This window comes from Cephus cinctus, unplaced genomic scaffold, assembly GCF_000341935.2.
Source record: "Cephus cinctus unplaced genomic scaffold, Ccin1 Ccin1_scaffold0494, whole genome shotgun sequence".
Taxonomy (NCBI): domain Eukaryota; kingdom Metazoa; phylum Arthropoda; class Insecta; order Hymenoptera; family Cephidae; genus Cephus; species Cephus cinctus.
This window is the reverse complement of record NW_014333166.1, coordinates 572,809-598,353: the sequence shown is the minus strand read 5'-3', so window position 1 is coordinate 598,353 and position 25,545 is coordinate 572,809. Positions and strand designations below refer to the sequence as shown.

Genomic DNA, 25,545 nt, shown 5'->3' with positions numbered 1-25,545 from the left:
CTCTCTCTCTCTCTCTCTCTCTCTCTGTGACCGTCACGAATTTTAACAAGATCGCCATTTCACTTTTTTTTGTTTTTACTTTCTCTCCATATTACTCATGTTCTCATTCGCCAATCCCGTTTCGTATTTCAGCAGCTTATCCACTGCTGAATTTTGACCGAGGGCGTATCGAAATTTTTTTTCTACATACAGGTATATGCATATGCAGTCAAATAGAGAATACCAGCGAGCAACCTATCGTATTTTGTTAATGACTTCCCATCCATATGTATCGACATGCAGTGATTCCTTTTTTCTTTCCGACTTTTTATAATCGTTATACATGGCAAAGAGATCGAAATGCCAGTGAAAAATGAACACGATATATGAAACCTCATATTAGACCATTTCGCAGCCTCATCCCTACTTTGGTTACCTAAAGTCCAATAGTAGCGCCATACTGCCGGTGTACTACACCCTGGCCAATGCGCGTGTGCTAAATCGAAAAAGCAGCTGGAATTTTCGTGCGAAAACGAATGGAGACCAAATTACGTGTGGTGCGCGTGAATAAAATTCCTATCACGGTGCAAGACCGCGGAACGCGTCTGATCGAGGGTCGAAAGTACTCTGGGTTCTCGCACTACTATCCACGTTTCAGAAACCCCCCTGTATAAGCTTACACGGCACAGTATTCACCCCATTTCGAGTTCGCTCCCCAGCTTGGTAATAGTGTGACAGGCGGCTACATTTCGAGCCCATTCACTGCATTGATTTTCCTTTTCCCTTTTTCCCTACAGCCACACTCTGTTTCTCTCTCTCTCTCTCTCTCTCTCTCTCTCTCTCACTCTCTCTCTCTCTCTCTCTCTCTCATTCTCCCTCTCCCATATTTTTCTACCCTATTCCACGGCCAGATTTCTCTTCATAGTCAGAACTTCGCATCGCACCGGATAGCATCGCATTTCCCAGGGACGTGTCATTGCTCCCGAAAAATAGCGAGCTTTTTTTCTGGGGCAACGAACTGATTAAATTCCTGTCGATAAGGAATCGTGATCTTCCGTATAAACGTTCACGGGGCCATGAGAATCGAGTGGGATTCTTTCGGTCGGTTCCCTTCGAAAAGACCAGGATGATACCCAGACTCCATCAACGGGTCGAGTGTCATTCGTGAAAAGCTGCGCTGATATATCGACGGAAATTTGATCATGTTAGAAAATTTTTTTGAAAATAATTACAAACTTGAAAAAATGTCTTCTAACCAATTATACTGACTTTGTGATAAAAATCGACGCGGACTTTTCGTTATTTATCTTTTACACGTCATTTCGGAACTTTATTACTCGTTTGCTCGACTCCGAGTAAATATATCCATATCCGTACGGGTCAAATAATGTCTAAGGGTAGATCTAGGGGATATGGTTATATATGTTTATCCTTATACCTGGATTCTGTTAAATAGGAATGGCATACGTACGCAATGATTTTTATCACGAACATATCGCATTAGGAAGTAAATGGCACCCACAGTTACACGTTTATGGGCATCCACGAAGGAACCAATAGATTTCAACGATAATTCTCCTCGCGTGGCTCTTATCGATTGACACTCGTATTTGAACTCACGGCTAAATATCTCGCCGATACAATGGCAACGTTATTACGGAGGAAAGGCAAATTTTATAAAGTTATTTACCGCCCTGGTAATAGCCTGGTGGTATAGTCATTGTTTTCTATATTCACAGTGCCAACCACCAGGCGCATTATTAACGAATCAACAAGACCGAAGTTCATTGTGGGTGCGCTTGAAGGCCGATGCGTGTTACGGACGTTTAGTTACGAGTACGTCAGGGCGTGATGGGTGTATAGGAAGAAGGGAAAATAGGAACACAGGAAAATGATGATAGATAAAAATATTTATAATCGTGATACATATTGGAGGAACGTGAAATCAAGGGGGGTTGGGGAGGGGGTTGGGAAGTGAGGCATGGGTGCGAGATAAACGGCTGTTGGACGTTCTTGGGGCATTGTATCCCGTGACTACTTTAGGGATGAATTGTGATGGTCGGGCGAAAGGGTTGAATGAAATAAAAATATAAAAGGGGTTGGTATATAGTGGATGGGCGGTAGTGGGAAAGCGGCAACGTCGGCTTGGTAAAGATTCTTCGAGGGAAAGGCTGCTAAAAGGAGGAAAGCCACTGTCTTTTCATATCCTGGCTCTCCGAAGGGGTGTCTAGGGTACGAGGGTGGGTTTTGCAACCCCTCTAGTTTCACCCTAAATGGCAGCTTGCCAAGTGTGCTAACACGCAGCACATGCAGGCATTCTACCCTCTAGCCCTGACACGCACGGACTCCTATTGAATGCCGCGTATACACGCACTGCACGCACCGAGCACACAATGCTCGACAAACGCTTTGCATTCGTAAACAAGCGTAAACAACAACAGCGGTTTCACGCCTAAGGTATATGCGGACGCCTGGCCGAAAAGTCTCGAATGTCACGATATTGCGAATCGAGGATGAAAATGCGCGAAATAGTTTTTGCAAGGAGAGAAAAAGAAGTGGAGGAAAAGTAATACAGGGGATGTATACGTATTTTTTTGTTTTTCTATCTTTTCAACGTGTACTCGAGTTTCGCGTGATTCTCCGTTGTTTTTTTTTCCTCTTTTTTTTTATTCCTGACGAAATCGGATCTGCGAATGTTTTCGATTGGCAAACCGGGGATGAAAGTAATGGGGCAATTTTTAATTGGATTTTCGTACTAACGAAACTCCGCCTACGGCCGCTCGGACTTTTCGCGAACGTTGGATTTGCCCCTTGTGTTATCTGATAGAAAGCTCCCTCTCTTTCTTTCTTTATTCCTTGTTCCTCTCTCTTCTCCACTCTCTCTTTCTATCTTTCTTTTCCTTCCCTCCGCTACACCATCTCGGATCGTCCTCTCACTGTCTCTATTCCTGTCCTCCGAACACATGGAGGATTTATATTTTATCAACTCACTGAAACTGGCTTCCTTTGCCGGCCTAGGATAAGGGACTGGTCCACGCGGATTCTGGATGAGAAATATGGCAGCTCGGATTAAAAAAGACACCGGTCGTTCAAGATACGTACTCGAGCGGCCTGAACGGCTCTGCTCGATTTACCATGGATTAAAGTCCTCCTAATGGACCGTCCGTTACTTTAATCTGTCCTTGGCACGACGAATGACTTTTCGTAAGAGTGGTGGGAGAAGTTAGAAAAAAATGTAAAAAAATTTTTTTTAAATTGAATTTCGAATTACTAATTCTACATGAATATCAATAAATAGCAATCACAGCGGTAGTGCGTGCACTCGTGTGCAACGTGGTTCGTAACACTCGGTAGAATGAGAACTGTAACTACCGGTATTCATCTTGACTAGACATTCACCGATAAACGCCGAATCAAATATTGACTCGGGCAGCAATTATGAGCGGTTTTTCACCATCGTCGGCACGGATATCCTTCTGCTCCCGTTTCCCGGACTCCCCTTCATTACGGGATGTTTGCATTTCTCAAAATTAAACTCCGTCAACCACGATGCTCGAATCTCCGTCTAATCTAAACAAATTTACGTCCAACAAAACCGGATTCAATATACGGATTTCAACTTACACCTTTCGTACAGAGTTTATCGTACAGTCCCTCGTCGTATTTTTATCTACAGTGTCTATCAGTAGGTATTTACATTTAAATATACACACAGACGGTGTCTTATATATGTAATATACCTGACGAGCTGCCAAGTGAAACGCAGAACTGGCTGCCAGCCGATTGCGGTAATTAATATTGAAATTCCCCGTGGCGTCGTTATGCTCCAGTTCCCAGTTGCCAGTTTGAAAATTCGTTACTGCCCTTCTAGGGCCGCGCTATTTCGAGGAAGAAAGTTATTGCCAAAGAAGGGCTCTTGAGTTACGCAACAGAGCAAAGTCTTAAGGAATTTAAGTTTTACGCCGTATGACACCGCAGAGAAAAGGGGTAGGTTGATTCAGTTTCTTTGAAGATCGCTGAGGTTTATTTTCGACCAAGAAAATTTTGAATTCCTAGACACGACAGAAACCGTAGGCTCAGAGGATGACATAAAGGGTGGTACAAATCGATACAAAAAATTGTTCACTTTTCTCCCTGGCCTAAATTTTCTTACAGTATTTTCATTTTTACGTAAAACATTTTTTCTCGCCAAATCAAAAAGCCTCCTACGTACGTAAGAATATCTACAGAATCCCCAGTATCGTAATATGAGATACACAGGGTATATGGGACATATGCTGAGACTGAAAGGTCCCATCCAAGATGAAAAGCCTGGATAAGGATCCTGACGTGAAATGCAGAATATGTAGGACAGTCGGAGTATCGTCGGTGCATTGCTACCCCTCCACCCACCCCGTCCTTCCTCAAAAGTTTAATTAAATAACGATGAGACGGAGAGACTCGAGAAAGCTAGAAACACAAGCTGGTGGTAAGAAAAGCCACGTGGATGGGAGAAGCGGAGGGGGAGACAGTCAGGTTCGCCGTAGCTACTCCGAATGAGGTGGCAAGTCGCTGGGTGACTTGCTAGTTATTTAATTGGCCCGAAGATCCTCCCTTGGCGAACTCCCTTCTTTTGGATTCTTTTTTTTTTTCAACAGCCACACCACGTCCTTACTTCGTTCGAAACTTCCTTTATGAGTTGGGCGGAAGTCCATGACAATGGCGGACGCGGCTACTGGGACATGGCACACTTTTATATATATATATATATGTATGATTGAGAATGATTAGGGAATTATCTAATCGACTGTCAAGTATGAGTAGTCGATTAAGGACCACTGAAAATAAATTTGTTTATTTATCAACTTTTCTTTTTAAAATTAGTATTTTTTGAGGTTAAAATTATTCCTAGACGAAACTTGAATTTTCTTAGAGTTCAAGAAAAGGAGCTCAGATTCCCCTAGGGAATTTGCAGACCTTAACCTTACGTGTATATAGGTATACCTGATCTCGTTCATCCCTTCCGTCCTCACGTGCCCTCCTCCACCACTATTAAGATCTAATAGCAATGGAGACGACTTACGGGAGCTTAACCCTGTGACAGGATGATTGCTGGTATTATTGGAATTAGTCGTAGTACCTGTAGGATGATTCTTCCTTAACGAACTCCTATCTCTGACATCTCAATGTTCAGCCAAAATCTATATCGTTATCGAAATACTCGTGAATTGGTCTATCAGAAGGGTGGTAGTGATTGTTTTAAGAAAAAAAAAAGAAAAAAACTGGAAATAAAAATTTGCCCCAGACACTTTGAAAAAAACGCCACTTTCGCGGATACGCTCAACACAACTTTGTGACGTTGCATAAATAAAGTCACACAGACTGGACGGTGATCAATATTGGATGTGATGAAAGTAAACCGGTTGCGCGCGACCCTCCTGGACGCGGTCGTCTGTGTAATTTAATGCTGGATAAATACGGCACGGGAGTAGTTTTGCGCTGTAATCTAGATGAATTTGCCAGCGGCACACCCACCAAGCGCGCACATAGGCCTCTCGTCAATTACCCACGACCGTAAAGGTAACCCACCCACGTACGTAAACTTTTATTTTTTTTATTTTCCACCCCTCTCTCGCTTCTTGTCCATTTTACCCTTTTACCGTTTTCAATCTTCCCTCTTTACGTCTTTTTTTCAGAGTAACCACGTATACCTTAATTTTCTCTTTTTCATTTATTTATTTTTCCAACAACCCTCCAGTACAACCGGGTACACGGTACTTGTGACACGGACCAGAATAAAATTCAAGAGAAGGGATCAAAAATTAAAGAATAAAAATCCTACCGACCATTCTTCAGTTTCATACGTGCTGATGGTACTACGAGGGGGGTAGCCAGGATGAAATATAGCAGGACGTAGGTAAAGGGTTGACAGGGCGCAGGAAGGGTAAGAAAGTGACGTCATCTTACGAAAAGTAGGACGAAAGATTCGAGTACTGAAAAATTTATTTGCTCGCAATTCCCAAGCGTCTACTACAGGAGTATACGTCGCGTACATGGAGACTGATCTATCGTGACTCGACCATATCCCACTATATCTATATATAAATTTCTATATCTGTATATTCTCCTACGTCTCTCAGACCATCCCCTCCCTCCTCCCTCTCCTCCTCCTCCTGCCACCATTTCTCCCAGTCCTTTCTCATACTCCTTTTCTCACCCTATAGGATTTTCCAGTCGTGTCTGCATTATAATGGCATTACGTGTCCTCATATTACACACCGTCTACGCGGCTCCTCTCTAGTTTAGCTCCGGAGCACGGCTCTTATTTGTTTCTCTTCTCGGATCGAGAACGTGCGCTGGATATTTACCAATTGGCGACTTACCCCTTGGCTTCCTTGATAGACAGAATATTCGCCGTCTCGTTCAAGCACCTACGAGCGATACGTATGTCGCGTGGTTAATATTTGCCGTGTTGCATAGTATCATTGACAGGACTTGCAGCATCCTTACGACCCTACCCCGAGACGCTCCGTACTTCGAGGCATTTGATAACAAGATTAAAAAAAAAGAATGAGGCAATGGAGAATCTCATAACAGGATGCCTTTGCATTCCTAAGGGATGCGGACCGTGGAAACAGGGGTGGCAAGGATGGCCAGGATCGCGAGGATCGCCAAGAAGTTCGGCATTTTTCACGATGGATTTGCATCCTCCCGTCGAATCCACAGGACGAGGCGTCGCACCGAATCCTATTCGAAATTCTTGACCACGAGCGCCGCTCCGCTTGCTTTTGAATTCTCCTGTATCCTTTATTTTTACTTTTCAACCACCGCCGCTGCTGCCCTCTACGTTCTTCCGCCACCTCCCAAAATCTTCCCTCTTTCCGCCATACGGATATAAAAAGGCTGAGCACGAATGTTTCGTAACTTTGTCAGCGTTTTTAAGCTCTTTCCCTCTCTTTCGCCTTCCCCCCCGTCACTCTCATCCACTCTCCCTCTCTCTCTCTCTACCACGATCCAACATGCTCGCGGCGCGGCTTTACGCTGCACGGAAAGCCTCCTGCCCCCCCCCGCACCACTTTATAAAACGTGCCTCGTACCAATTAGGGGAGTTCGTACAGCGCTCGCTCAGATTTAGTAGCCTAATTAATGAAATTGATCCAGCCAGGATGTTACCATTAGTAGCGGCCTACAGGATTTCTCCTGCGATTCGGATGGTCGTTATACGTACACGTACTCCGCGTGGCCCCGGTTTCCGTTTTCATCCAGTGGGAACCGTCGTCGGGAACCTTTACCTTCCTGAAAACCTTGGCCTAACCGATCCTCTTCCCATGAATGGTCCAACCCCCCGCGGATCGTGCCCTAGCTACGTGTATACCTTTAAGCCGTTTCCCTAATTTGCGGCACAATTTCGGGATTGTATAAGCTCGTAACTTCAAATACCTCGTAATTAAATTTACGCGAATATCTATAGCCACGTATACCTATATACAGCATTAAAATCATATACATAATTCAATAAATTTCTACATTTTCAGCGTCCTCGCACTTACAATGTTAACGTCCTACCCAGTCGATCCCGGCCACAAGAATAGTCCACCGATCGATACGTATTCCAATGAATTTTGCATGGATAGCCGATCGCTAATCATTAATAATACACCCGGTATATGAGTAACCCACGTTTCCTAGCACTCGTGAAATCGCCCCTACCACGTGGGGACTCGAAGTACAATGAACAAACCGATGAAAGTACTTTTCGTACTTCGAGTGTATCTCACTGTGACAAAGAGTCAAAGACACAAAGACAAAGAGTTAATTCACATACTTATCGAATTTTTTTATCGTGCCACGTGATGGAATTCCTAATAATTAGTACATGATAAATTAATCTGACCTATTACACTGGACAACACGCACCCTCACGCAATTTACCCCACGCACCAAAATATACTCGGTCATATTTGACTTTCTCGGTGAAAGTTGCTGTGCCAAAAGCCATTTTCAGTCTAGAAACTCCATCTACGATATGCCACTCCCCCCCGCCCCTGTCCCTTCAATGTACAAATATTACAACAACCCCCAGTTCATGGTGACAGTCGAGGACAAAGAATTGAAGCGGGTGTGTGTCGCGTGTCTCCAGGTGTATATATATCTATATAGATCAAATAAGTGCGTATGGTACACATATATATATATATGGCTACTGTTGATAGTGACGTAATAGTACGAGAGAGGATCGAATGACTCGCAGGCTAAAGCCTCGCCTCGAACGATATCGATCGACTAGGTAAGCAGTTTTAATGCAAGAGCTAAAGGTAGAAGTATGTTAGCGTCGGAGCAGCCACGCGATAAACTTGGACATGTTTGCCGAGCAATCAAATATATGAGTGGAAAGCCTCAGAGGGATATTGATTGGCCCGGAAGATGGTGTGGGCTCTCCACCTCGGGCCGAACCACTCGTCGGCCATTCCGCGAAGGGAGTTTCACCGAGTGGTTTGTCCGCTGTTTGTTGTTCGTTGTTGTTCAACGAGCAAACATAGTTTTCGACTTGAACAGGGCCGTCCCTACCAGTGGCACCCCCCATACCCCCGGAACACTTCTGGAAGAACTTTCTCGAAATTTCCTCTACTTCGAATCCTGCGTCCTCTTCGGTCCATGAGACAAGATTGCAGAAGGATATATTGAAAAAAATTAAGACCTCTTTTTTGAAATTCTTCTGTATCCTTTTGTCATGGCAGATGCTTCAAGGGATGTAAACTTTGTCGAAATTTTGTAATTTCTCGAGACCCTGATTACCGTGGCATTTTGCGGTAGACTGTCCACAGGAAAGGAGACTCGTCTAGGCGGCTTTTCACAGTCAATGTTTTCGTAGGCTGTTTATGAACAGGGGTGGAGCGTGGGAAGGAATTTAGGGAGTCAGAGAGAGAGGGTGGAATGTATGATTAATGCGGCGACATCAGGTTGACATCGTGACATTGTTATCGACACAATGCCTGGCAGGTTTTCATGGTTCTCGGAAAGGGATGAAATGACGTCAGACAATGCCGTTAATGAGGCTCGGATGATGTACTAACGAGCACTTTGTTAGGCCGATTAGAACCGTCTTAGAGCGTGCCGCCGATTGCGCCAGCTGTTGAGTCACTATCGGATAGGAGAGTGGCGCACCCTGCTACCCAGCCCTCTGTCTGTCTTTCTGAAAGCAAATCGAGTTATTAACTCGAGGATTATCAATGCGCGTTTATCAAAACTACTTAACCCATGATCCCTCTAATTAACCCGATAACGTCTCATTTAGAATGTAAGCGAGTCCCGCCTTCGACATCGTTCGATTGCATTAATTGATAATTCATTCGGTGCCTTTGAAAAAAATCATTTCATCTCCCACGATCGAAATACCAAATATCAATAAAATATTCGAACTTTTTTTTAATAATAAAAATCATTCCATAAGAATTGTACAAGGGTAGCCAATGCTCTATCCCTTTCTCTCTTCCCAAAACCACCCCCCCCGCGTCCCCCAATCCTCGATGAATCCCACTGACCGTAAATTCTCTTCGATCCTCAGATTCTAATTTGCCCCCTCCACCCCCCTCCGCCAACCACCCTTACTGACGCACTCTATCGTTTCCTTCCAGCATAACCTGGATATCGAGTAATCTCGCCCGTCTCGTGGCCGACACCCCGTGAAGTTTTTAACATCAGATATCGATCAGAAGGCTCGAGTGAGTGACTGTCCCCACTCAGACCGGGGGGGGACTTCGAGGCTGGGAGTCGAGGCCGAGGGTTGAAATAGGGGTTGGGTTTTTGAGGCTGGGGCACAGGACGGGATATAGACTGGCAAGGCGTTATCGTGTCATACTCCAGCAGGCGCAAGCGAGGGTGTGCTCTCTTTTCGTCCTAATTCCCTTCAAACCAGAACCACCCCCTCCCCTCCCGCCCTTCTTTTCAGCCCTCGAACCATATCACAATCAAACCTCATTTATTTTTCACGATGCGTTTATCCGACGCGAACTCATCACTCGTCTGTTGTATCGTTGAATCTACGCGGTGCCATGCGGACGGGATACGGAGCGCCATAGCTGAGCTGGTGGATACGTCAAAGTCACCAGCGACCAGGAACGAGCCAGAAATACACGAGGAGGACAAAGTCTATATTTTAGCCCGGACAATTTCTCGCAATTGTTTTCACCCTTCCTGTCAGACATTTGTGCCATACATTATGACGTCATTGCGTTTTTCTTGACACTCGCTGACGTCCACCGAGTAAACATGCTCTATTAAGAACGTATAGCAGCTCGGTAGAAGCTGTAACTGCGCTTCTGTGCAGCATCAATTTGTCAAAAACCCAAGGGAACCCTTTATCTTGTCGTTCAATGTTATATATATATGTATAGAGAGAGACAGAGTAACATGCTATTAATCCTTGGACAGGATAAAAATTCGTGACAATAGTAAATCGAGTCTGTTCCAAGGTGACCCGGGGACACTTTATCAGTGCCTTCCAGCTTTGAGACCGATATTAACCAGGGGATTTAATTTTTCTGTTGCAGGTTGCGCATTCGTGAAGTTTTCGTCGCACCAAGAAGCACAGGCGGCGATCACTTCCTTACACGGTAGCCAAACTATGCCGGTGAGTTTCTATGTACGTCCAAGAAAAAGAACTTTCGGCAGTATCCCACATAACCATATAAAATGTACCACGTGTTTCTCGGAGTAGTACGGCGGCACATTACACGTATCTCCGGACTAGTTTCGGACTCTCCGGTGTATTAGCTCCGAAAAAGGGCATTCAAGGCCTCGATAACCACTTAAGCCACAAGCGCTTAAAGAAATTGCTGCTCAGGAAGATAGGCCGTATCGTTAAAACTATTCCAATTCCACAGTTCCGATTACAACCAGCAAAGTGGCGCGGCGGAACCGCGAAACTGGAATTTTTCTCGTTCGCGTTTTCCTCGAGCGTTGTTAGCAGAGGGTGGTGCCGAGAGAGTCGTTATAGGTATACATGTAGCCCGAGAGAGCAAACGAGTGAAAGAGGGTTGGGAATGGGAAAGTGGTCCTGTTAAGGGAGGTCGCGCAATGAAGCAGTTATGGTTACTGAGGATAGTGAGGGTTGAACGGGGGCCGAGGAGGGAGGAAGGGATTTGGTTGCCCAAGAGGAGAGGTCTCTAGGTGAGTAAGGGTGATTCAGGTCGCGAAGGGGTGAGCTTCGACTGGAACCCCCGTAGCAGTGGTTGCCTGTGCCGGCAAACACCCCTAGTAATGACTGGCCAAACACAAATCTGCATAACAATTGGGGGAAGGGGTCCTAGCCTTGACGACCATCACTCTCCCTCTCTCTCTCTCTCTCTCTCTCGGTGTATGCTTATTGTCTTCTGTCTCACTCACTCTCACTCTCACATCCTACTTCTCATCGCGTTTCTGTCGAAGCTCCGAACTTTCTCAGCTCAGGGTTAGACTGGAAATTCGTAGTTATAATTGAATTGTCAGCATTACGCAAGGTTGAGGTTATCGCGCGGAATTCCACCTGCTGATTGGTTGAACGACCGAGGGTAAAAGTTCGAAGGTGACAGGACTTTCGTGACGGTCTTCCTCTTCGCGCTTGAGAAAACTCGGCCGTTTCCGTCGCGCGAAAAGAATACGTAAGCAGCGCACAATCGATCCTCCTGGCCACTCTGAGTTGCGAGCGAAATTCCGGGAGTGACGTGTCTACGAAAACGTAACCTTAGCCTGCACGTTGAGGCCGATAGTAAGGGCAGAATAATGGCGTCTAACGCGATTAAGTAATTCACGCAGAACTTGAAATTCAAAATATAACATTCGGGGAACCGTGAAATTTCACTGAGTAAAACGATCCCGGAAGTTAACGCTTAACCTTAATTTCCTTTGAAGGGGTGCCAACACGAATTTATCGCGTGCAGCTTGAAAACCCGAAACGATAAAACGATGAACTGTTGCACGAACCCTGAAAAATCATTATTAACCAACGCAGACGTTATTCATGGTAAATGCGTAAGACAGAGAGAGACAGTCGTATGGTCTATTAATTTGAAAGATACGAAAAAAAAGGAAAGAAATTTTCATATTATTCCAGCTGAGTAACCCTGCAGGTAGTTACCAGGCGTGAAGCAATCTAATAAAATCCACCAAGAACCCTGAAACCCGGTAGTGTTTGCGCAAAAGGTTTCGCGATACCCCGGGGAGTAGAACGCACAGCAATAATATGCAGATCGGTTAATTATTTTGTAAAATTATGTAAATCCAAAGTGCGATGTTATGAAATTTCTCAGGGCGCCTCTTTCGTCCTCTGTTCTTCCAGCGTGCATTAGCAAACGTCACCAGGGTATATATATACACGTATATATAATATACTGTATAGGTACATTACCTAGCACAGTATATTCAGCTTTCGCGTAGCGGCTTCGACTCGTCAATCCTGACGCTCGTTAAGCCAACGAATGATTGAATAGGGCCGAGCAGATCCAGTCTTGGGTATATAACGAGTTTATCCGGCTAGAACTTCCTCGGCAAGAGTTTTCGTCCATTCGACTCCTAAAGGACCTTCTTGCGGAATACTGGGTCTCCTGAGGTAATTCGATTTGGACGTCCTTCCTACCAACTACCTACTACCCTGGACCTACCACCTTGCTACTATAGCAGCGTCGGGAACCAGCTACCCCCCCCGCCGCCCAATCCTTCTGCTGATTCCTCTTCTTACTGTCCCCATCGTGTCCTCCGGTAAACTTTATTACCAGCAAGGACATCTCTCGACTTATACGAAATGAGATATTGATTTGCAATCTGAAGGATAAAGTGATATCAAGATGACAGGAGGACCAGGAACGATTCCCGAGATGAGTATACGGTATAATACGAGGGATCTTGAGGATTCCAGAGGAATCTGTAACGGTATACGAAATCACTTGAGTGACCGAGAACTTTTATTCCTACTAAGGAAATCATGTCGCAGACCCTCGTAGGTAGCGGGAGGATCCAGGGTCAATTTAGGTCGACCTAATTACTCGATTGGTGGTCAGCATCCTTCCTCCTTTCCAATCAGTCAGAAGGAAGAGCTGTCTGTAGGATGGGTATTAGATGTCCCTGGTATAAGGGATGATGCGAAAGGATTACGTATCCTCGTGTAGGGTGGATTCGAAGAGTCGAAGGGTAAAGTCCTGAAATTATTATATATCATATAGGTACCACGTCTACATAGGTAATACATGGCGGGTAGGAAATAATGATCGTCGAGCATCGACGTTCGCTGGATGCTCTGTGTGCGTCGCGACGTCGCTGGTTGAGCGATTAAATGGCAAGAGCCCTGGCCGAGAAGCAGCTCAGGTCTGGTCCGGACCACCCTCAGAGCCCAGAACGTAAAACGCTCGGCTCGGGGTAGCCCTTGTCATGATTAAGGCCTGTTAGACCGAGGGATGAGCGCATTGTGCTGTTCACCCTCAGATATGAGGGTTGTGATCTCCCGAGTATTCCAAGAGCCCTTGAGAACCCGACTCTCGTCCTCGTCCTCGTCTACGGGGCAACCATGACTCCATCCACAGGGAGACCTTAGTCAAGTGGCTACGAACTACTTGTACCATCCCTCGCTAGACTTCTATCCCGGTACCCAGGACCCCTGATGGATGCCCCTGCGCCTCTGCCCTCGGACCTTGCGAATGGCCAGCCTCTCCACCCCTAAGTACTTCAGCCTCGCGAAAACAGGATTAAACGATCAAAATACGCGCAAATATTTCACTCTGCTTCCTACCCGAGCACGATTCTCCGTCCTTCGTATCCGGCATTTTTCTCCTCTCTAACTCTTTTGCCTTCTCCCTTCTCTGTACCATCCTCTGTCCTACCGTCTCTGTATAGCCACCTACAGCTCAGCCACCCCCCGCCGCACCAACCGCAACCCCGTTACGAGGGTTGGGAAGCCACCCTCGCGAAAGACGCTACCGTTTACCCGCTTTATTATCGCTACCTCAGCGAAACGCCGCGGGAAGATTTAACGGCGCGGCTTACGCGAAAGAAGCAGCAATCAATGCGCCAGGAGGAGACGCTTCCATACCAGGGAATCCTTCAAGAATGAATAAAAGTCCTTCATTTCGTATAAATTGCGAAGCCGCCGAGCAGAAATTGAACGCGATTTTCTACTCTTGATTTATACTCGAGTATTTTTGGGCTCGGATCCGAAGGGACAGGAGGGGCTCGGAGATCCAGTAAATTGAGCACCGGAAAAGGTTTAGGTCCCACGATAGGAAGCTGCACGATGGCTACGTATGAGCATACGCATAGCCTAGCACGAGAATCTGTACCCCCTGAAGATTACCAGGGTAAATGACGACCTTCCGGATACTCGCGAAACTTCAAGGATCCGAGGCTGAGGACGACGCGTCCATTATAATTTCCAAAGATACGTCAGGCCGTAAGGGAAGACCCGCTGCTACGAAATTCGGTGGTCTCCTTGAGACCTCCTTCTCCCGTTTCGTCGACTGATGTAATTTACCTCCCCCCACCCCACCCCCCTTTATACCGCACTCCCGAATTCCACGAGATAACGTAATTCGTCAACAACCCTCTCTCCCGGTGACAACGACTCGACAAACTGCTCCGTCGCCTGAGATAATTCGCTGTCGGCTATGAATATTTCATTTGCCTCCGGTCTTGCGCGAAAAGTAAAGGAAATCGCGAGGAGAAACTAAACCAGCTAAGATGAAGAACTAAGACGAAGAAGATCAACAAGTGACCGACTATTCTACGATTCATAATTGCACAATTGATTATGTCGTACGATACGCATTGTGACGTGCTGTCAAATTTGTTCATTACACATGTAAACTCGTAGCTGACGCTACCCCTAGCTCTATATATACCCTATGTACATACTCTCGGCACTTTGACACTCTCTCTCTCTCTCTCTCTCTCTCTCTCTCTCTCTCTCTCTCTCTCCTCTCTCAGTATTCTCTCACAGTCTCTTCACGTCGTTCCCCTATACTCACGCTCCTCTCTCTCTCTCTCTCTCTCTCTCTCTCTCTCTCTCTCTCTGTCTGCCACCCCCCAATGGGATGACGTACGTACTACGTGTCAGGGGTGGTATGCGCGCACACCCCAGCTCCACGTAGTTACACCTCCCGAAGCGTGTGACATTTCTTGTCACACCTCGCGACACACCATGGAAAGCACCCTCGCCGCACAATTTCATAGCCGTCTCGTATCGTCCTATCACGAAATGTCTCCGTAATAAAAGCAAAGGCTACAAAGTGTTTTGCAATTGTCTACGGGCAGGCAAAGCCACTGCTGCCTTACGAAATATTTCCACCGCGACGTCGTCCCTTCTACCGTATACCGTCTCCACGAGTCCTGCGAGCTCTTCGCCTCGTTACATGTGGGAATGTGGAAATTAAAAAGCGTCAACTACCAGAGTAGGTTTTTAAGTGCAGATAACGTAATCCCACAGTACCAAGTACCTTGTTGAGTACGGTACACCATGTAGCGATTCAAATTACTCCTTGCTTCCCTCGAATAAATTTTTTCCATATTCCATTGGCATGTGCATACATACAGGTATAAATAGGGTTTTTTTAACATCGCGCAACCTCACCTGGCTACTTTGTTTTAGTGCTTTTTGTTTATTGCAATATTACCTCTAGCTGCGCGAAATCAAGCGAAAAATACGAGTGTCCAATATCTTAGGAGACGCCTAAGAATCGCGGCCGATATAGCGGGCTCGCAATTCCTTTCGTACTTAAACGAAATGACAGAAGTTTCGCTTCTTGGAATTCGATCCTTTTGCAATTCCGGCACTTTGATGGAGAGGTGACGCGAGTGATTACTTGCTTAAAGTTTAATACTTTGTTACGTGGAAGGAAAGAGAAGGAAGATAGAGAGAGAGAGAGAGAGAGAGAGAGCGAGAGAGAGGGAAAGAAGATGGTTTTAGAGATACGAGTGTAGGAGTCTATATGGGTGCCTTCGAACGCGTGCATGTGTCAGAGTGAAACTGGTGAGCCTCCAACATCCGGCCGGATGTTCCTTTCTTCTTAAGCGCAAAGTGGACAGAAGGAAATTGTCTCTGCATCGGCGAAGCCTCGGAAACTGGCTCCAACGTTTAATTAAAGGAATTCCCTGAGTAATTCCCGTGAAACTCGTAATTGCATTGCTTTTACCCTGGTACAACTGTTACTTTGTTTGGCGATCCGCCATATCGAGAGTCAGCCAACTTGCATACGAACTCACACGGGACGCTCACGGTAAGACGAAGTTAACAATAGAGCAAAGTCGTAATTTCATCCGAAGACGACGTTACAGCCTCCGGCTCCCTAACGATCCTACCTAATCAATCCGAATTGATTGACGCAATCGCTCAGACAACCTGCTCCTGGAAATCGTCGCTGTAAATCACTGCGGTTCTCACTTGTAATTCGTAATACACGTGCTAATCGATTTTCGTACCAGTCGAATCCGTATCTGCGGCGTCGCTGATGGGATCTACATATACACGTACATACGTAACGTCGAATCACAGACAAGGGGCAAATCGGCGTTACGACGGACCTTGCGGTCGCAGTTGTATCTATTGAAATTACCAGCGAGCGGATTGGCAAGTGTGATGGTGCGGCTAACGGGAGAGCCTCCAATCAGTAGGTAATTGCTTCATTCCGTCGGCAAGCCCGTCCGATATTGTGGTCCAGGTTTGCTAAGCTTCTCTTCAGGAAACGTCAATGCCCGACGAAACCCCAAAGTCTTTTCCTCCCCCGCGCCGGTTCGAGTTCCGATTAATCTCCTGAATCGCAGTTAGAGCATCGTCCTCGATCCAGCGCATCTTCTATTTGCCATCGTCAATACCCATCAAGGGAATTTCATTGGCGTTGCGTGCGCTATAGGGTTTCCATTTCCTGTTTATTCGCTCAAGCACTTTTCCCATTGCGAGTCCCATAATGGCTCCACTTGCATTTCCGACCCTGTCCGACGGTCTCGTATCAAGGTTTCACGCGTGGGTAAAACTTTTAACGCATCACCTTCAAACCCCTTGGGTATACTGGCTATAAATACCACTGAATTATTACAAAATCCAGAGCCACAACGGGGTTAAATTTATCCGGCTCGTTGTACTACCCGAAGGTAGTCGTGATTCCCTACGTTTTACGAGGGTTGGTGCAGTTCGTTCTCGAGCTAGCAGGCCTGCCAATATAACTCCCTGCCGTTAACCAATGAAAAGCTGCGCTCCGTGCATCCGCGTGTTTTACCGGTACCGTCCGTAACCCATAAACATGGGGCTGGGTGGCTCAAGTAATTCCGAGGGGGTTGGAGTACAGGGTGCAATCCGTGCGTTAATGCGATACTCATAAACAGGTGAACGCTATGCGAACGTCAATGTCGTGCAGTACCGGCAATCAAATACCTGACACGTATCTGCCATTGAAATCCCGGAGTGATCTTCGAAAAATCACTAGGGGGATGGGCTAGCAGGGCTGAGGGTGACTGGCTGGCCTGACTTTTCTTGATGCCTTCAGCCAGTCTCCTCGGGGCGATATTCGAATATACCTATTCGAATATAAATAGGGTGAGTCAAGTGGGAAGCCTAAGGGAAGCTACCCGATGCATTATTTCGCAGGCAGGAAAGACGCCTCGATAAATATTTGCTACCTGCAAACCATAACACGTCGATGCTCCCCAAGTGCAGAAGCTTCCCGAGGAGAAAGAAAAAGAGAGCAAGAAAACCATTTACGCTTCTACGGCCGTGTTTGTATCGTCAAAATACATTTTACCTTGCAAAATGTATCGTTACAACGTATGATTGTTGCAAGTGGGTGCACGCCATTTTGGTAACAAGGATTTAATGACAAGGAATTACCATAAACGACATTAAAAAAAAATTAAGAGAGGATTCATTGTCTAAGAAGAAAAATTATCCTCGGGATGCCAACTCATCCCTCTCTTGAATTTTCAATCTGGTTCAGAGGCTGCAGCACTGATATCTTGGAGCACCCTGTATATATAATATCGCTCGGGGTCCCTTGTCCCTTTCCCGTGTCGTTCGGAACGGTGGATCGGGACTAATGAACTGTAATCCCCCAATAATGAGGCTTCGGGCTCCACTGGCGCTGATAGGACCTACCCCCATATATACATATGTATATGTACCTACAGCCAGCCATCCAGCGAGATACATACGTGTTTACATGGAAAGAGATGCATATAGACGACGAGAGAGTGAGAGAAAGTGGGCGTAGGGTGATGATATATACATATATATATACAGGCACTCTTATACATATAGAAGCAGAGCTACAGAGAAAGAGAGAGAGAATTTTAGATGTTTGCAGGCAGCATCCATGCAGAAGGATCTGCGTAAGTAGATATAGGTATATATGTATATGATATATAAGGTTTAAATTAGAAGGGTGTGTACAGTTAGAGGGGTGCTACATATAAAACTATATCCTACGTGGACCCGATGTCCACGGATATCGTTCTTTGAATTTCACAGGCTGATTACCATCATATTTCCTGGCATTAGAGTCGCCTGCGAAAAAGAGAGAAAGGGACCGCCAAGGGTGGGAGGACGAAAAAAGAAAAAGTTATCTCTGTGATATTTTAGGATTTCGAGGGTACGGAAGGGGGTTGCTAATATCTCACTCTCGGCTGGGTCTATAGAGAGCTTTGGGCTTAGGTGGAGCCCAAAAGGGGTGAAGAGCGGGATACTGCCTCATCATGAGAATCTCTTCTCTGCGCATCGAAACAATGCAAGTGGAGAATCTGTTCAATTTTGCAGTCTAATAATCGGTAGAAACATTGGATAAAGAAATAAAAAAATTTGAGCTTCTGGCCAAATCAAATTTAAAGTCTCGAATAATTATTTGTTGATTTCTTTGAAAAACTTTTAACATATACATTTTTCAACTAATACTTCTTTCTCGTACCGTACATATATACTCTCGCACATTCACACATCCCACGTACCAGAGTTAGGCAATCGTACAAACAATTTCAAAAGTTTTTACTCGAGACTCACTAAAGCGAAACGTAACAGAAGTGAAGAGGCACGTGGATTTGAGAAAAAAAAGTGACACGAAGGAGAGAAGATATATATATATATATATATATATATATATATATATATATATATATATATATATAGATTAAAAAAGGGATAAAGAGGGAGAAGCGAGCAATATTAGTTCGCGTAACGCGGAAACTTGTAACCCCACGGAACTTGCATAACTTTTATGACCTGTAACTTTTAGGCTAGCCGATCGAGCACAGCTTACGCGGAGTTCTAACGTAGAGAAGAGTGGAAGAGTGAGGAGAGGAGGTCTCTCTTAGCTAGAATAAAACTTTTAATTATCTCCAACGTGAGACGCAAAACCGGATTCTTCGAAAATTCTCTGTGACACAAAAACCAGTGCAGATTCATATAATCCATACACAAGTTCAAAGTTCGTCCTTATACGTCATAAGGAAGTAAAAAGAGGTGGCGAAAAGCTCGAAAAAAAAAATATCCAAAGCTTCGACAAAGTCAATCGATACTACTCGAATACGTAACCATAAATCTTTCCTTAAACAGCTTTGACGTATAAAATTCAGCAGCGATTGAAAAATACCGGCATGTCATATAAAAATTGGTGGAGACGGGTGTTGAATCTAAGGGTGTAACGAAATACTCAACCAGCGACAAATTCTCTTGAGCTCTCCGAGCTTCCAATAAGTCCTTGCAAAGTGAAGCCGCTCGGAGGATGAATTGCAGGCATCAATAACGAAGGGATGAACGAGCAAACGATCGAACCGAATAGATGGTAAAGCATTCTGGTCTTCTGACTGTATATCAATTCTGTAATATTATGTTACCAGTTTCCATTTGGAGCTCGGACTGGTCTGTCCCGTTGAATTCCAAATAACGACGCGTCCGCCATTGCTGGCATCAGCATCGCCATCGAGAGCGTCGTTACGTCACACATGAAAACCGCCTTTTACCTCGGTCAGCTTTGTCAGCTTTGTCAGTGATATCGTTCCATAGAGATTCGGCTTCAAGCATATAACGTTCCATTCGTGATAAAGAGCGGGCGTCCTCAAACTGCTTTAATTGGTGTCTCTATCAAGGTTTTACTTTACAACCCGCCCCTCCCCCCGGTATCATCCCTTTTACGCGAGCCAACAACCCCTTTTTTCAACCCTCCCCGCGAACTCTCTCTCCTAGTATATCCCATGGGGATCGTTATCGCGATGCGAAATAACCAAGAGGTTCGGCCGTGCCTGCTAATTATACGTGAAACAAAAATGAAATTAACGGTATTGCTCATCAATGTAAATTATATCACCATGATCGATAACACTAACCTTCTGCCCGAACGAATTTTTCCATACACGCCTACATTTGATAGAGTGTTGAGATATAGACGAGAGAACGACGTTTCGTCACGAAAGTACATTCGGTCTACGTTACAGTCCATATTTATTATAGTAATTGCTCGTCGAATCTACCTTTTAAACCGGTAATGCCAACCTTTTAAAACTCGCCAGTAATAGGATAATAATAGCGAACGTGTAAAGACGAACTCCCAGTAGGGTCATTTCAGCGCACAGAATATATCCAAGGGGTGTTAAAGTTTGTCGTGTTGGGAAATAAAAAAAATAAAGGCCAGACTAGTTCTCGGTAAACACACATCAGACTGACGTCTCGTTACTCCAGAGTCCACACGAAGCTGGCAAACTGGTCAAAGTTGTGAGAAAATCGATGCCGCCTATAAACACAGAGTAGAAAATCCAATATCCCCGAGTCCGCTAATCAGTCACGAAATCGTGTCGCACTGGCTCCTCTGTAATTTACACGAAAGGTATCGAGTTGCCGAATTCCCCCCGCCTTCCCTCATAACTAAAAAAGTCACCCTAACAGGTTATCGAACCTGGCCTCTTTTTTTTGCCAATCCAAAATTCTCTTCCGACCAAGTAAAAAATGCTCTTCGGGATAGACGTCGAGATAGAACGCGTTGAAAGTTACGCGAGAGTAGAAAGTGGGTCTTTTAAAGGACATATATGTAAATGTAAAGTCACGTGACACCCTCTGTCGTCCCTTAAAGGAAAACCGGGACATTTCACTCCCTTCGTCTAATATTACAGCCGTTATAAACTCAGGCACGCCCAGCATTTGCATTGATGACGTGGAATATAATATATCACCGTTTTGGTCGGCAGCAAAACCCGAGCTTTTCTCCTCTAAGCTACAACAGCAGCCACTGACCACCTGTTGCCTTTCCATTTATATTTTAGACGTCGCGACCGAGAGCGTCGTCTCCTTATTCACGTAGCGTCCGTTGCCGCCGCGACGCGTCCTCCTACGCGAGAAAACAATTTCAAAACCCCTTCGCATACATCCCCATCGAGCTTTCCCACCCGACGATTCTATTGACAGATCCGTTCCGCGTCTATTTATAAGCTCCTGCATCCCTCATTTATCACCTTGGTCTGTGCGGCGATAGCCAACTGGAGATATACAATAACCCACGGTATACCAGCAAAAGCACGAGTACCCTCACGACTGACTATCTCGTTCCAGCTACCAGCGAAGAATATCAATTAGACACACCAGTGGAACATCCGGTGAAGATCATGAAGCCGTGGACGTTCAAAGGAATAAAGGAAAATATACATATATACATGGGAAACAGTTCTTCGACATAACTACTCTTATATTCATAGCATCATAGGAGAGTACCAAGGTGCTCGCAGCACGTACCAACCGCGTACCATTCACTATAGGGGTTGGAGCTTGCGGGGGGGGCGTAGGGAGGAGGGACTGTAGCCGGGGTTACCGAGAAATTACAGGACGCCCATAGGAACGGGGAACCCCCGCTCGGGATTGCTAAAGGCTGGAACAGGGGTTGGCAAGGGAGCCAGGGATACTTCATTCCGGATGCGTGCGATACCTACGGCATATATACATCGTTCCATTATAATCCCCGCCCGTGTATCTTGACTGTATTAAACCGTATAACCTCTCATCTATGATCTAATATAGCGCGCGCATTCGACGTAGACGCCTGATTATGCGACCCCCTTTCATCCCCCGAGTCTCAACCTACTTTCCCGGTACCCATACCTCCAGACCTCCATCCATCTGAACCCACCTCCACCCGATAACATAACCCGCGTATGACTATACCTAGAAACACGAATCACGTACGCCTCCTTACCAAACTGTCTAATCCCAAAGCCTCCGGGCCGCTTTTGCCTCGGCGTTAATGCGAAACGTTTGTTTCAGGGTGCATCATCCAGCCTAGTGGTAAAGTTCGCAGACACTGAGAAAGAGAGACAGCTAAGACGCATGCAGCAAATGGCTGGGAACATGAGCCTCCTTAACCCATTCGTCTTTAATCAGTTCGGCTCCTATGGCGCTTACGCTCAGGTACATATTTCTTTACGGATGATTCTCATCCGTGATATGTGTGAAAAATAACTTTTTTTTTAATTCTCAAAGGACATTCATTTACTTATGTTACGAATCGTAGGAATTATTTCAGACGTCTGAGATACCGAATTTCTTGCAGCAACAAGCGGCGCTTATGGCCGCCGCAACGGCGCAAGGAACATACATCAATCCGATGGCAGCGCTGGCCGCCGGACAACTGCCCCATGCTCTCAATGGAATGCCCAATCCCGTAGTTCCACCCACTTCCGGTAATTACGTTTCTTTTTTGATCAGCTGAAAAAAGCCTGAGCTCTCAATTTAGCTAAATAAAATATGACGTGACAAAGACTATCCGAACGTCAGTTTAGGTTAGGTACGAATCGTCATATTGTATACATATATATATATATATATATACATATACTAAGGGTATAGCAAAAAATAAGAACACCCAAGTGTAACGTGTAGTGAAAATCAGCCATTGCCGAATGTACAATACGTAGAGTAACGTTAGTAGGATAATGAGCGGATTCCATCGTGACTACGGGAGAAATGATGTGAGCGCGGCTTTGTGGTCAGCCTTAAAATTACGATCGTTGTTGACCCCCGTGCTTGTAATTCTATTACGCGCTATACGCATTTATCCGTATGTATATATACGTATATATACACGGTATAGGAAATATAGTCAGGCAATAGCCATATACCCCTCACATACCTGAAGGGAGTGCTTTCGCGAGTAATACAGACAGAAATGGCTATTTTCCAACATTCCCTCAACAAACGATTATTCCAGCTCCATTCGCTTTGCCGATTTTACTCCTCGTGTGAAATTACACGTTGCGGACGGCCGTTGCGTTTTCCTGGGCTTTCATGTCGAATCGATAAACACAAATTAGCTTGGCCCTTTCTGCTCTACTCCCTCGTCATCGGCTTCCATGTTACGCGTATATACATATATATATGCACCTTGTCGACTTTTCTTCCTTTCTTGTCGTCCCACCGGTAAACCGGCACGCGCGCCTGATTGTGCAACCTCCACTGATCCCCTTTCCATTTGCGAAAGACGATTTTAACTCTTGCGGAAAGCCCATGACGCAAACGGTATTACCGCAGTCACATAAACGTTATTGAATACTCTGTGGCTGCTCAAGAGACAAAAGAAAGAGAGAGAGAGAAGATCGAGGAGTATTATAGGTGAAATGGAGAGACAAGTAAAATAAATGCAGGAATCGGCTGTTCGATTTTCCGTATCGAATTCGAAGCGAAAAGGTAGTACAGATTTGATAGGGAAATAATATTTTATTTCGCTCTCAGATTACTACCGCAGTTTTATTCTTTGCGAAGCGACATTCTCTGCTATATATATATCTGTATATAGTATACGATGTCCCTGCCGCGTTGTCCTTGATACCCTTAACGTTATATCCAGCACAGCATCCAACTATAACGATCACAATACCGATACTCGTGGAAACGCACCCTTACATCGTATATCGAACGATGGTCTTGCGAGTTTAACTTTACGACGCAACCACATAGGCAATTCTCGAAATACGACTAGCGAAATTTTCTTTTTATTCCGTCTGAGTATCTGAGACTGCACGTATTCCTTATACTTTGTGTGTATATATATATATTTTTTACATTTATCCATCGCTTCAGTTATTTCCTCACATTTAATTTCGTCGAGAAGTTACGATCTGACGTTTCATATAAGTCTCCGTGAGCTCTGAACTGTAGCTACGAGCCGCCCCTGTCAGTCCCACTTTAGCAAGATTACCAGAAATCATGGCGAAGGTCATTCTTTCACCCAATTACGCGGTTGGTTAATTGATAAGGTTGATAAAGCGTGTGTGTATATATACAATATATTTAGAACGATGGATTTGCTGGTTGTATCTATGGATTTTCTGTGATAAGGGCGTCGGACGTCGATGTTGACGAACAGGAATAGGTAATCGGTGTGTACTGATCAGGTTTGCTCGTAGGTACCGGTACAGGGCAGCCAGTGAACGGAGCGATACCTTCGTTACCTTCGCCGACGATGCCGACTTACAATATGGCAGCGCAAACACCGAATGGTCAGCCAGCCGGTTCGGACGCAGGAGTCTACACCAACGGCATCCCCCAGACCTACCCGGCACGTGAGTATCAACTCGGGCGCATAGCGCCGCCCCTGCGCACCCACTGGCCAATCGACGAGCCTTTATTATTCCGAAATATAGAAAGAAATATCCCTCTTCGGCAACGTCGCTCAATGTGCAGTCGAATGAAGGTAGCAACCCCTCCTGCTAATTTGGCTCCGTTGGGATGCTGGGGGTTGATGAGGGGTGAGCAACAGCGCGAGGAAGAACGGCAGAAGAAAAGGGAGAGAAACGCAATAGAGGAAAGTCGAAGGGAAGGGCTGTGATGAACACGGGGGGCAGTGGGGCGGGTTTGGGACTGTAAATGGGAAAAAGATGCTGAAATGGGGGATGGAAAATGAAGAAGAAAAAAAATAATTAACATCAGCGATCTTTGAGCGGGTGCGGGAATTTCGTTGTACTGCCCTTAACTAGACTTAGCTGAGGGCAGGAACGGGGGTAGCCTTGGTGGTAGTCAGAGGGTTGGGAATTGTTTTTCTCCAAAGGGATCACATTCCCTGCAATTAAGCGTCTCGAAACGCTTTAAAGGCAGTCGCTGAAAGGTATGCTTAAGCGCCACGTAGCTCGATTCACTTCTGGGGTTGCAATTGGGAAATTGCAAACCAACCCCCTCACCACCGCCGGAGTCGAGCCAGAGAGTTAACCGTCGTGAATGCCACCTGCGAGTAATTCCTATCTGGATTCGGATCTTAGAGGTGGGTGGTGGGCGTTGGGGGTCGGGGGATTGTATTACCTTGTAATCTGTGAGCTCGCGAAATAAATTGGTCCGTCGGTGTGGCAGGGGCCTTATAATAGGCCCGCCCCTGATAAGAGCTGAGCTTACTGAAGTGTAGATGCCCTCCATCTGTCCATTCCAGCTCAGGGGCTGCCCAATGGGGAGGCGGCTTTACAACACGCCGGCGCGTATCCTGGAATGCAACCCTATCCTGGTGTCGGTAAGTCTACTTGCAAATACAAAACTCCCTCTTCCTGTCGCGAACAAGGGTGCCACTTACACGCATCGACGCTTTAGGGTCTTAAACGCGTGCACCCCTCCCCCCCCCCATC

At 45.6% G+C, this 25,545-nt stretch overlaps 1 protein-coding gene across 15 annotated transcripts in view; it reads left to right on the top strand.

The window, feature by feature from the left end:
- The window catches only part of LOC107268221 (CUGBP Elav-like family member 4), a 472,413-nt gene that overhangs the window by 434,776 nt on the left and 12,092 nt on the right, over nt 1-25,545 (top strand). For 12 of the 15 annotated variants that reach the window (XM_025085470.1, XM_015740778.2, XM_025085468.1 and 9 more), the window contains 5 exons: nt 10,509-10,588; nt 22,205-22,348; nt 22,452-22,620; nt 24,331-24,498; nt 25,332-25,433. In XM_025085470.1, the coding sequence (XP_024941238.1) occupies nt 10,509-10,588; nt 22,205-22,348; nt 22,452-22,620; nt 24,331-24,498; nt 25,332-25,433 (663 nt within the window). The remainder of the gene's footprint in view (nt 1-10,508; nt 10,589-22,204; nt 22,349-22,451; nt 22,621-24,330; nt 24,499-25,331; nt 25,434-25,545) is intronic. The other 3 variants (XM_025085467.1, XM_025085466.1, XM_025085469.1) reach the window with 3 other exon arrangements.